The sequence below is a fragment of the Mauremys reevesii genome, linkage group 4 (genome assembly GCF_016161935.1).
Source record: "Mauremys reevesii isolate NIE-2019 linkage group 4, ASM1616193v1, whole genome shotgun sequence".
Classification (NCBI taxonomy): Eukaryota; Metazoa; Chordata; order Testudines; family Geoemydidae; genus Mauremys; species Mauremys reevesii.
The window spans coordinates 136,814,760-136,827,576 of NC_052626.1; the positions used below are offsets into that span (position 1 = coordinate 136,814,760).

General features: G+C 48.2%; 1 protein-coding gene across 6 annotated transcripts in view; it reads right to left on the minus strand.

Annotated features, from left to right (window-relative positions):
- The window catches only part of LAMB3 (laminin subunit beta 3), a 53,283-nt gene that overhangs the window by 26,187 nt on the left and 14,279 nt on the right, over positions 1 to 12,817 (minus strand). For 5 of the 6 annotated variants that reach the window (XM_039537633.1, XM_039537630.1, XM_039537629.1 and 2 more), the window contains exons 4-5: positions 1,095 to 1,209; positions 86 to 159 (exon numbers count right to left, since the gene is read on the minus strand). In XM_039537633.1, coding sequence (XP_039393567.1) covers positions 86 to 159; positions 1,095 to 1,209 — 189 coding nt within the window. Of the gene's footprint in view, positions 1 to 85; positions 160 to 1,094; positions 1,210 to 4,486; positions 4,547 to 12,817 lie in introns of those variants that run through there. The other variant, XM_039537634.1, reaches the window with a different exon arrangement.

Genomic DNA, 12,817 nt, shown 5'->3' on the forward strand with positions numbered 1-12,817 from the left:
ACATTCTCCTCTGCTTGCAAGGGCTCATGGGCCCCTCCCAGCACAGTTTATAACCCACTAACTAAAGTGAAAGCAGCTCACATACCCTGAAGTCCAGCATGATGCTGCTGAGCTGGAACTTTTTGTCGAGATCCAGCTGCAAGGAGACCTGGTTCACATCTGAGGAGACACAAAAGGGCAGTTTTGAGAGCTGCAGACCTCAGGGAGGTTAGAAAAACAAAACCTTTACCCATCAGAGCCAGGTCATTCATTTTCCTCTTTGCTTGTAACCTGCACAAACCAAAACCCTGTTTGCTGAATCCACAACCCTCACCCTTCCGTTTCCATCATTATTAGCCACTGGGGCCTCTTGGAAATCCACTGGAATCCTTCTGGTGAAAAGCTGGTGCTTTCTAAATGTCTCTTGTCCTGTTTGTATCAGCGATGGGTTCCTACTAGAGCCCAGAGCCAAACCACCACTTTGGGAATGTTCAGGTCCAGATCCAAATGCACAACCAGAGCTGAACTTCATGCAGACAGATCCTCAGCTGGTGTAAATCAACAAAAATCCATGAATTTCAGTGGGATTCTTTATACCAACGGTGAGTGTGAGGAGTTTCACTGTTGTGATTAGAGCTGGTCGGGATTTTCTGATTATTTTTTTTTTTAATCAGAAGATGCCAATTTGTCAGAACAGAAACTTTTTGTAGAAATGTATCAGCTTGGATTAACATTTTGTTGGGAAGATTCCTCAGGTGCAGGATGGAATTTCAGAGGAGTGGGGAGCCACAGAGACCCACCAGAACAGACAATAGCCCAGTGCAGGGAGCAGGGACTTGAAGCTGGTTTTCCAACCCACTTTCCTACCAGTTGTGTAGAGAGCTATAGATATGGTCCCAGCACACCATGTGCCAGGGTTTCTCCCCTGAAATCTTTTAAGGTATCCGTAATGGAGACTTGTAATTATGCTAATAAGCTGCCTGTAATTTATCAAGCAAGCAATGCTAGCTATATCTCCCCAGGATATCAGTGATCACACCCATAAGGTGTCCATGAAAGGCAGCTGCAGCTTCTGGGATGGATCCTAGCAACTTGGAAGAGAATCCAGTACCTACCATTCTGGGACTGCCACCAGCGCATGTGTCCTTTGGAGGAAAGTATGTTCTCCACTCGGTGACTGTTGTGAGTATGAGGCACTCGGGAGTCGCATCGGCAGCATTTCATCCTCCACTGAAAGGAAAAAGGTGGCAAACATCAGATCCTGACTACGGGCAAGGCCCTGAAGACTCTGTAGCAAGTGGAAATGAAATTCTGTTGCAAAATCTCTGGATTTTGCAGCACTCTGTATTTCTATAACCTCACTGGCAGGAGGACATGAGATAAACCCATATGTTCTATTACATCGGGACTAAGAGAACATAAGTGAATAAGCACCATTTCTTTGCTTAGATTGCTGGCCATCACCAAACCACTAAGGGAAAACACAGGGTTTTCCTGCATTGCACCATGAGACTATTGCATTGAGACTCAAACAAACCACCCAAGATTGAAAACTGGTGCATAAGATTCAGATAAATGGCCACACTCAAAAAGGCAGCTCTCCGCACACTTAATAAACAACCTGTGAGATTTGGGCCAAAGTTTTCAAAAGCAGCTGCTAATTTGGGGTGTGTTTGTTGTTGTTCGGAGTGCATCCTGGGCCTGATTTTCGGAGCAACTGTGCAGCATGTTACTGCAATGGCTTCTGTAAAGGCTGGCAGTTGTCAGCTGTCTTCAAAAGGTGTTGGAGGTTTGCTCTGGCAATGCATCCAAGAATTCAGCCCAGAAATGAGACTGTAAATCCCACGAGGTCAGGAGGAGGGAAGGGACTCAATTTTTCCAGTTATTTATTTGTATGGTGATTGGGCCTGGAGACCCCCAATCAGGGACCATAGTTCTGGCCACTATACAGACAGACACACACACACACAGACCGACAGAGACACACACGACAATCCCTGCCCCAAAGAGTTTATAACCTGAGTAGCCCGAGTTACACTTAGCTAAGCCTGCCTCATGGCCTGCCAGCTTTTTTATGGAATTTGTACCCAGAGAGGCTGTTGGTTAAAGCTCACATACCTTTCCCCTGACCTTGGGGGCTGCTCCCCCTGCACTGAGCCTAAAGGCTGCTCTGACTTACACAAAATGCCACCAATCATCAGCATGGCACTGGGCTGTCCCAGCCACTCCTTTCCTCCAGCCGCACCTGCAACCTGGTGGGAGAGTAGCATAGGAATCCCTACAGCCGCTCTGTGTCACCAGAGAATCACCACTTAGACAGAGGCAGTCTTCCCTGGAGGGGTTCAGCTGGATTTAGGGCCCAGCTACCCAAGCAATGCAGCGGCACCACACCAGGAAATGAAGCCCTGTTTAGCAATGAGCCCCTCAGCGCAGAGAAAAGATTGCAAAGCCGGTCTGTGATCTTCCACAGTGATAGACGCCTTTGGGCCATGCCCATAGCTGGCAGCCGCACTGGATGGTCTGAGGGACATGCAGTGTGTCAAGCAGAATTCTCAGTAAGCAACTCAGGGGGTGACCACAGAGCAAGTGTAATAGGCGCCTATATAAGACAAGGCCCCAAATATCAAGACTGTCCCTATAAAATTGGGACATCTGGTCACTCTAAAGCAACTAATCATACTCCTGCTTTCTGCTTCCCATGTTACATGAACCACCAACCTGCCTGGGTGGTGGAGGGGATGTTGCAGAACGGATCGCTGAAACGAAGCAAGCGGCGGGTGAGCAGATGTAGCGGATCTATTTGCTCCTGCAAGCTCTGGAGTGAGTGTTGCCAACCCTCCATGATTGTCCTGGAGTCTCCAGGAATTAAAGATTAATCTCTAATTAAAGATTATGTCATGTGATGAACTCTCCAGGAATACATCCAACCAAAACTGGCAACCCTCTCTGGAGCCTTGGCTCATACAAATGCCAGAATCCTATTCTGCATGGTGCCGTGTTGCCTACACAGCACCACTGGGCCCCCTTGTAACTGGCATGATTTGCATTTGTTTTGACAGATTTGAAGCATGTGGGGAAGGGGGGCGTGCAGTGTGTTTATTTTGACATTTTATACCCAGGAGACGGTACATTTAAGACTCAATGCCTCTGGGTTCTGGTGTGTGGCAAACGCAAACAAAAATCTTAGCCTGAGTGTCTGCCTAGAGGGTGTTTAGATGAATATATATCACTCAAGCTTGTCAGGAAACTATGTATTTTTCCCCCATACAAAATGTGGGGATTTTTTGGTAACTGAAAACCAGTTTTGGGGGTTTGAAAAAATCCCAAATATTTTAGCCAAAACCTTTTTTTTTAGTGCAAAAAAACTTGTTTGCAACAAAACCTCATTTTTTGACTACAAAACTTGTTGTTGAAGAAATTCCACCAGCTCTAGACACAAGTTTTCAGTGTCAATGAGCCTTTTCCACACAATCCAGTGAGGCTGTTTATTAGGGTGAACAGAAAGGCCTTTATCTAAAATGCTACATCTTAGCCCAGCCTCTTCTGCTCCCTCTCCCTGTCAGCGGAGCAGAGTGCAAACAGCTTACTGGGTGAAAGGTTACTGGGTGGAAAGTCAAGCGGACCAAAGTTCATCCCTTGAGAGTGTAATCCAAGAAGCAAAGTGACACAGCAGTCAGGCAATGTGGGGTATGTACGAAGGATCCATTACAGGCTGGTTTCTAGAGATGGGGAGAAACAGGGACTTAAGGGGCACCACAAATATTCAGGGTAAGAGCGATCAGGCAAAGCTAACGCCGTTACTTTTGGACAGCCTTTTGGGTGAAGCACCCTTAGGCTTGGCTGTATGTATATGGAAATCCATGCAGTAGAATTTGATGGAGGGGAGAGATGGGGCCAGGAAATAGGATAACAAGGTTTGAAAGAGCAGCAGCAGGGCTGATGGGGAAAATTGGTTTGCACAGGAGGAAATACTTTACAGAGGAGAATAGATGGAGTAAATGGACACAAATCTGACATCAGGAATCATAATATTCAAAAACCAGTGGGAGAACACTTCAACCTCTCTAACCACTCAGTGACAGACTTGAAGGTGGCAATTTTGCAACAAAAAAACTTCAAAAACAGACTCCAAAGAGAGACTGCTGAACTCGAATTAATATGCAGATTAGATACAATTAACTCAGGCTTAAACAGAGACTGGGAATGGTTGGGTCATGTGGCAAAGTTCCTCCTCTCCTCTAGTAGGTCCTGCGCTTATTGGCAGATTTCCTCCCCTCAGTGGTCTTCCCCTTGGATGAAACCCACAGTCTGGATCACTTCCTCCTACGTCTGATTAGGAGTAGTGAGGGTTGGGGGGAACCCGGGCCCGCCCTCTACTCCGGGTTCCAGCCCAGGGCTCTGTGAATTGCAGCAGTCTCTATAGTGCTACTTGTAACCGCTGCTTGACCGCTACAGCTCCCTGGGCTACTTCCCCATAGCCTCCTTCAAACACCCTCCTTATCCTCACCATAGGATCCTCCTGGTGTCTGATACTGCTTGATTGTATGGTGTTTCCTCAATCCTCCAGTAGTACACCCTCTCAGTTCTTAGTTCCTTGTGTCTCTGGCTCCCAGCTCCTCATACGCCCTTCCTTCCTCTGGCTCCTCCTCCTTGACTGGAGTGAGCTCCTCTTTTTATACCAGGTGCCCTGATTAGCCTGCCCTGATTGGCTGCAAGTGCTCCAATCAATGTAGCTCTCTCCGGTGCCTTCTAGAAAGTTCTTAATTGGCCCCAGGTGCCTTAATTACCCTGGAGCAACTGCCATTTTGGTTCCCATGGTACTAGAGATTTGCTTAGCCTGGGGCTAACATACCTGTTCCTGAGTACTTTCCTGTAGCCATCCGGCCTTGCTCCATCACATATCCCCCCCACACACACACCCTACTCAACACCATAGGGTTGGGCAACTTGGGATGCCAGGCAGTGTGCTCGTGAAAGACCATCAGCGTTGCCGTGGTGGCATCCAGCCCTATGCGGAACTGGAATGGCTGGAGGGATAAGAACCACCTGGTGACCCTTGCATTCTTCTCCCTATTTCTCTGCATCCATTGAAGGAGTGCATGGTCCATCACAAGAGTAAACCGTCGGCCTAAGAGGTAATAACGCAGTGTCTCCATGGCCCATTTGACAGCAAGACATTCTCTCTCGACTACTGCATACTTCCATTCTCGTGGGAGTAGCTTTCTGCTTAGGTAGAGAATCGGGTGTTCTTCATCTCCAATCATTTGGGACAGAACTGCCCCCAACCCCACCTCAGAGGCATCTGTCTGTAAAATAAATTCCTTGGTAAAGTCCGGGGCTATGAGTACGGGGTCATTACAGAGGGCTGTCCGAAGGTCTACAAACGCCCCTTCTGCAGCGTCGGTCCACTTCACCATGTCTGGACCTCGAGCCTTCACCAGATCCGTTAGAGGACTTGCCCTACTGGCGAAGTGGGGAATAAACCGTCGGTAGTAGCCTACCATGCCTAGGAATGCACGGACCTGCTTCTTTCGGGTCGGCCGGGGCCAGTTTTGAATCGCTTCTAGTTTATTAATTTGGGGCTTCATTATACCTCTTCCTACAATATATCCCAGGTACCTAGCCTCTGCTAGTCCTATGGCACACTTAGCAGGATTAGCGGTGAGGCCAGCCTGCCTTAAGGTGCGTAGCACTGCCTCAACTTTCTCCAAGTGGGTTCCCCAGTCTGGCGTATGGATGATGACATCATCTAGGTATGCAGCTGCATAACTAGTATGGGGGCGCAGCAGCTTATCCATGAGGCGCTGGAATGTGGCTGGGGCCCCATGTAACCCAAAAGGGAGGACAGTGTACTGGAATAGCCCGTCAGGGGTGGAGAACGCTGTCTTTTCTTTCGCTTCTTTGGTCAGGGGAATCTGCCAATACCCTTTTGTCAGATCCAGTGTAGTCAAGAAACGGGCGCTACCCAGTCGGTCAACCAGTTCGTCGATGCGTGGTATGGGGTATGCATCAAAATGGGATACTTCATTCAGTCGGCGAAAGTCATTACAGAATCTCGTGGTACCATCCAGTTTGGGCACTAGAACAATTGGACTGCACCACTGACTGTAGGATTCTTCGATAACGCCTAATTCTAACATTTTCTTTACTTCGGCCTTGATTTCTTCTCTTTTGGCTGCTGGGATTCGGTAGGGTCTCATTGTTATTTTGGCTCCGGGGATCGTGCGGATATGGTGATAGGTCTCAGTCGTCCGCACCGGTTTTGTAGAGAATACATCTCGGTTAGGATTAATCATGTCGGCTGCCTCGATCTTTTGGATTGGCATCAAGTCGGGTGATATCTTCACTTGCTCATGTACGTTATCCTCCTGGGGAAGAGTCTCCCAGGTGACTAAACATGCCTCTCGGTCCTGCCAAGGTTTTAGAAGATTGATGTGGTAAATTTGCTCCGGTTTCCTGCAGCCTGGCTGCCGTACCTTATAGTTTACCTCCCCCACGGATTCAATCACTTCATAGGGTCCCTGCCACTGGGCCAACAGCTTGCTTTCTGGGTGGGCACAAGGACCATTACTCGATCCCCTGGTTGGAACCGTCGAAGCTTTGCTTGGTGGTTATAATGGGTCCGTTGGGTCTCCTGAGCTTTTTCCAAGTGTTCTCGTACAATGGGTGTAACTTGGTCTATCCAATCCCTCATCTGTAGTACATGCTCAACTATGTTCCTCCTGGGATTTGGCTCCTCTTCCCAGGCTTCTCTGGCTATATCCAATATGCCTCGGGGGTGGCACCCATATAGTAGTTCGAATGGAGAGAAGCCTGTGGAGGCTTGTGGAACTTCCCGGATGGCGAACATGAGGTAAGGCAATAGGGTATCCCAGTCTTTCCCATCCCGGCTCACCACTTTTCTGATCATGGCCTTGAGGGTCCTATTGAACCTTTTCACAAGGCCGTCTGTTTGTGGGTGGTATACAGAGGTCCGTAGGGCTTGTACATGGAGCAACGAACAGAGATCTTTCATCAACTTAGACATGAAAGGTGTCCCTTGATCAGTCAGCATCTCCTTGGGTAGCCCAACCCGGGAAAATATCTGTACTAGCTCCTTAGCTATTGTCTTGGAAGCTGTGTTGCGTAGGGGGACAGCTTCCGGGTATCGGGTTGCATAGTCTAGTACAACCAGCACATGTTGGTGGTCCCGAGCTGTCTTCTCTAGGGGCCCAATCAGATCCATGGCTATGCGTTCAAATGGTACCTCTATTATTGGAAGAGGTATCAAAGGGGCCCATAAGTGTGGGCGAGGGCTATGTAGCTGACACTCTGGACAAGAGGTGCAGTATCGCCTGACATCTTCATGTACTCCTGGCCAGAAAAACCTCCGCAGGATCCTGGCCTGGGTTTTCTCTACCCCTAAGTGTCCTCCAAATAGGTGACTGTGGGCGAGGTTCAATATGGCTTTTTGTTGTTTTCGGGGCACCAGAAGTTGATGTATCTCCTGCTCCTGCATTTGCACCACACGGTACAGGAGATCTTTCTTCACTATAAAGTAGGGTACTGGACCTCGGACCTTCCCTTCCACTGCTATCCCATCTATCTCAGCCACCTCTTTCCTGACGTTATCATATCTGGGGTCCTCTGCCTGGTCCCGTCCGAATGTCTCTCTCCCAGGACTACCCTGCCTGAGCTCCCAGGGGCCGGCTTCTGCTTCTTCCAATGGCCTGTCGCCATCATGGCTGGGGCCAGCCTCTGGCTCACCTTCTGTGTTGGTAGTTTCTCTGTTGGCTGCTCGTGCCCATCTGCCTACTAGCGCAGTCTTCTGGCCCTGGGTCAGGATCTGGGCTCCCAAAGCCTTCGCGGCCCTCCTTTCTTTTTTTGTCTTCCGGGCCTTTTGGGGGGCTGAGAATAGATCCTGAGAAAACTCAGAAAACATGGGGGGTTGACATTCCCCCAATGATGAATCGCTGCCAACAGGGTCTCCACTTCCAGGCAGCCTCTCAGGGGGAAGTAAATTATCAAACCCTGGATAGTCTCTCCCAATAACTACAGGATATGGGAGTTTAGGAACAACGCCCACTGTCACCTCAATGGGGTTCCCCTGAACATCTATCTCCACTGGGATGGTGGGGTATTGGCTCATGGCCCCATGCACACATGTCACTGCTACACGTTTGGCTTGTAGCAGCTGGCTACTTTTTACTAGCTTACCTGATATAAGGGTGATAGCACTTCCTGAGTCCACCAGTGCTGTAGTCTCTGTTCCATTTATCTTCACTGGCCTGGTGTAGTTATGTGGGGCTAATGCAATGCCCGCAAGGTGGATAATGGAGCATGGGACCTCCCAATCCCCCAAGTTGCATTGCATAGGCTCTTCGGTGCTGGGACACTGTGCTGCTATGTGTCCCCACTCCCCACATGCACAACAGCTATAACTGTTTCTAGTCAGTCTCCCATCCTGTGGGCTAGGGGGTTTAGTCCCAGGGTTTCCTCCACTCAGGCCAATTCCTTCCTTCTGGAGGCTCTGTGGGTTTTCAGCCCCCCTCTTCCTCCACCTAGGACTCCCCAGGGGTTTGGCTGTCCCTCCTTCCCGGGTTGGGGTTGGGTGTTTGCTACGGAAGGGGCTTTCCTTGAGTAGTCGGGTCAATTCTCTGGCTGTCATGCGTCCTTCTACCAGTGTGATCATCTCATCATAGGTGCACGGATCGTTCTGGCCTACCCATTTGCGGAGATCTGGTGGCAGTGCTCTCGTGTACCGGTCGATGACCAGAACCTCCAGTACCTCTTCCGGACTCCGGGATTTGCAACCATTTTTGTGCGAGATGGATGAGGTCATATAATTGGGACCGCGGGGTTTTGTCTTCCTGGTACCTCCACTCATGATACCGCTGGGCCCGTACTGTGGATGTTACCCCAGATCTGGCCAAGATTTCTGCCTTCAGCTGGGAGTAGTCTGCTGCAGCTTCTTCAGGCAGATCATGGTAGGCCGTCTGGGCCTCCCCACACAGGAATGGGGCAAGGATGCCAGACCACTGATCTCGAGGCCAGGCCTCCCGTAGGGCTGTCCTCTCAAAGGCCAGAAGGTATGCCTCTACATCATCTTCCCTCGTCATTTTCTGCAGCCAATGGTTAGCCCGTATGAGCCGTGTCCCATCATGCCCATGGTTCATTTCTGCAAGGGTCTTTACCTGGCTTACCAGTTCCTGCAACATAGCTCGGTCTTGAACAGCTTGGTCCATCAGCAGGCGGTTAGTTTCTTGCTGCAGCCGTACAGCTTCTTGCTGGGCAGCTGCCTGGACATGGGTAGCATCCTGCTGGGCCGCCGTGGCATGTATCAGTGCCCGTACTACATCATCCATTGTGGTAACAAATTGTAAACCCCCCCTTTTTTTGTGTGTGTGTTTTTAAATCACCCTCCTTCTTCCGCCACGCTGTGCACACCAAAGATCCCACTCCTGACACCAGTTGTGGCAAAGTTCCTCCTCTCCTCTAGTAGGTCCTGCGCTTATTGGCGGATTTCCTCCCCTCAGTGGTCTTCCCCTTGGATGAAACCCACAGTCTGGATCACCTCCTCCTACGTCTGATTAGAAGTAGCGAGGCTTGGAGGGAACCCGGGCCCGCCCTCTACTCCGGGTTCCAGCCCAGGGCCCTGTGAATTGCAGCAGTCTCTATAGTGCTACTTGTAACCGCTGCTTGACCGCTACAGCTCCCTGGGCTACTTCCCCATAGCCTCCTTCAAACACCCTTCTTATCCTCACCATAGGATCCTCCTGGTGTCTGATACTGCTTGATTGTATGGTGTTTCCTCAATCCTCCAGTAGTACACCCTCTCAGTTCTTAGTTCCTTGTGTCTCTGGCTCCCAGCTCCTCATACGCCCTTCCTTCCTCTGGCTCCTCCTCCTTGACTGGAGTGAGCTCCTCTTTTTATACCAGGTGCCCTGATTAGCCTGCCCTGATTGGCTGCAAGTGCTCCAATCAATGTAGCTCTCTCCGGTGCCTTCTAGAAAGTTCTTAATAGGCCCCAGGTGCCTTAATTACCCTGGAGCAACTGCCATTTTGGTTCCCATGGTACTAGGGATTTGCTTAGCCTGGGGCTAACATACCTGTTCCTGAGTACTTTCCTGTAGCCATCCGGCCTTGCTCCATCACAGTCATTACACTAATTGAATCTATTTCCCTATGTTAAGTTCTCCTCACACCTTCTATGGGTCATCTTAATTATCACTGCAAAAGTTTTTTTTCTCCTGCTGATGATAGCTCATCTCAATTGATTAGACTCTTCCTGTTGGTATGCATACTTCCACCTTTTCATGTTCTCTGTATGTATAAATATCTCCTGTCTGTGTGTTCCATTCTATGCATCTGAAGAAGTGAGCTGTAGCTCACGAAAGCTCATGCTGAAATAAATTTGTTAGTCTCTAAGGTGCCACAAGTACTCCTGTTCTTTTTGCGGATACAGACTAACACGGCTGCTACTCTGAAAACTTTACAGAGGAGGCAATACAGTTTTAGGCAGATATCCTAGCTGAGATGAATGTTAACATGGTTGACAGAATGGGGCTCAGATACTGTGGTAATATGCATGGTATAAATGCCTTGGTTAACGGAGGTATGAGGACTGGTGTAGAAAGGGCATCATGGACAGGCCTGGCGGCGGGGAGGAGACGATGGCTGGCAAGTATTACAGCTGATAGGGAGCAGGCAAAATGAGACTCTTCCATTAGAGAGCTCTCATCCATGCTTGTAGCAGGTCCATTGCTTCACACTGACTCAATAAACATCCTAGGCTTCAGAGTGACAAACAGACCGACTGACTATCCTGGAATCTTTGCATATAGATCCTCGCGTGGTAGGTCAATGCTATTATCTCCATTTTACCGGTGGGGAATGAGGCCCAGAGAGACTAAGTGATGGGTTCTGTGGCAAAGCAAGTTCCAGGCTAGTGTCATAACTACTGGATCTTCCTTCCTCTCCTCCCTATCCCATAGAGGGATGTGACTTATCCCTCAGTTTTGGGCATAAACAAAGCCCAAAACTCAAAGGAAAATCCTTACCCAAATCTGTCATTCGTTGCCTGGGTTTATCAGGAAACACATGAAGTTCTGTCTGGTCTATGTGGATTAGATGCTCTTTGGAGCAGGGACTGTACTACTCTGTTTTTGTACAGGACAGTCTTGGTTGGTCCTCAGGCACTACCCTAATCAACATGATTAATAAGCAAAAAGCAACCTTAAAATGCATAATCATGAGAGTTCCCTGTTAGTAAGAGTTACGCTCACCCAGTTAGGGAACAGAGAAATACCATGTGTCCAATAAAATAATTCAGATTTCAGATTCTGATTACTCATAATGTACTTCTCACCAAGACGCTACAGACCAGGGATTATCTGCAAAAATTAGTGAACAATTTCCAATCAAGATTCAACGTGAGAAAATTTCTGATGCGACCACAGAGAGTCTGAGGGGAAAGGAAGGGTAAATTCATCAGATAAATTATTTATTAGGAATTATGCACTCAGCTTTGTTAAGACCGTGTCACATAGACTTCGGCACAAGTAGCTCCTAGCAGCTAAAACACAATGCCAGGTTTTGGCAATCAAGCTTTAATTGTTTTTTAAAACACAGCTCCACATAAAGCCATGGTAAAAATGTCTGGGTCAGAGTGAAACCATTGAAGCTCAGCTTAGGAATCACTGAGAAGCTGTTTCCTAAGCAAAGCTTCTGTTTCAATTTACTGGCAAAGGCTCCCCCCTTCCCTTGGTGCTTCAGTGACCCGAAGTTCTTTAAATAACACCTGTTTTTGCTCAACATAGCTCTGTTACTGTGTGAAAGGTCTGCCTGCTGCAATCCCAGCAGAGGCTGGCATTGGCCAAAAGCAACGTCAAGCCACTTTGGCTGAGTGCCCCATGCCTCTCAGCCAGACTGAACACGTCCGCACTTGGAGACTGAAATAATCGTTACATGAAGCAGCAGCCTGGAGTGTTGAAATCTCACTCGCATTTTTTTTTTAAAAAAAAAAACTTTTTTTGGAAAGCTAAAATTAACTTTGGAAGCAAAACCACATTTCGCTGGCTCGGGACAAATTGGGTAACTTTTGCATTGCACAAGAGCATTTTGCCATTAGAGAGACTTGGGCTGAAAGCAGAAACTATGTGTCTCAAAGTTCCCCAGGACAGAGGGAATTACCAGATATCACAATAGAACTGTTGATTAAAAGGAGGTTTATCCAGAAAAATCCTTCTTTTTCTGTCTACTTCTCTTTCACTGCACTGTCATGGCTTTCAATATAGATTCATTTAGGGTGCATTTCCCACGCTATGTGGTCTAGTGGATAGGGAATTAGACTGGAAGAAGGAGATAATGATTCTGTTCCAAGCTCTGCCAGTGACCTGCTATGTGATCCTGGACAAGTCACTTCACCTTCCTAACTTTCTGTTCTGTCTACTCAGATCACAAGCTCTTTGTGACAGAAACTGTCTTCTGCTTTGTGCATGTACAGTCTCTGACACTGGGCGCCCCAATCTTAGTTACAACCACCATGTGCTACTGTAATATAACAATTAGGTTCTAGATTATATAACAGTAATAATCCTTCGCGATCCTGGGCTAAAGAGTGCTACAGAAATGCAAACCCCTTTACAAACATTAATTAATTTAACCTCCCCAAAAAGCAATTTCAGGTAGGCGAATAATAATATCACCTTTCACAGATGGGACCTTAAGCACAATGTGGTGTTGGGACATAACCAGGCTTGTGGATGCAGGCACAAGTTGAATCGAGGGTTTGAACTTGAGAAGTTGCGCCTCTAACCTAAAATTGGGCAGGTTCTCAGATTCACGACAGCAACTGAAT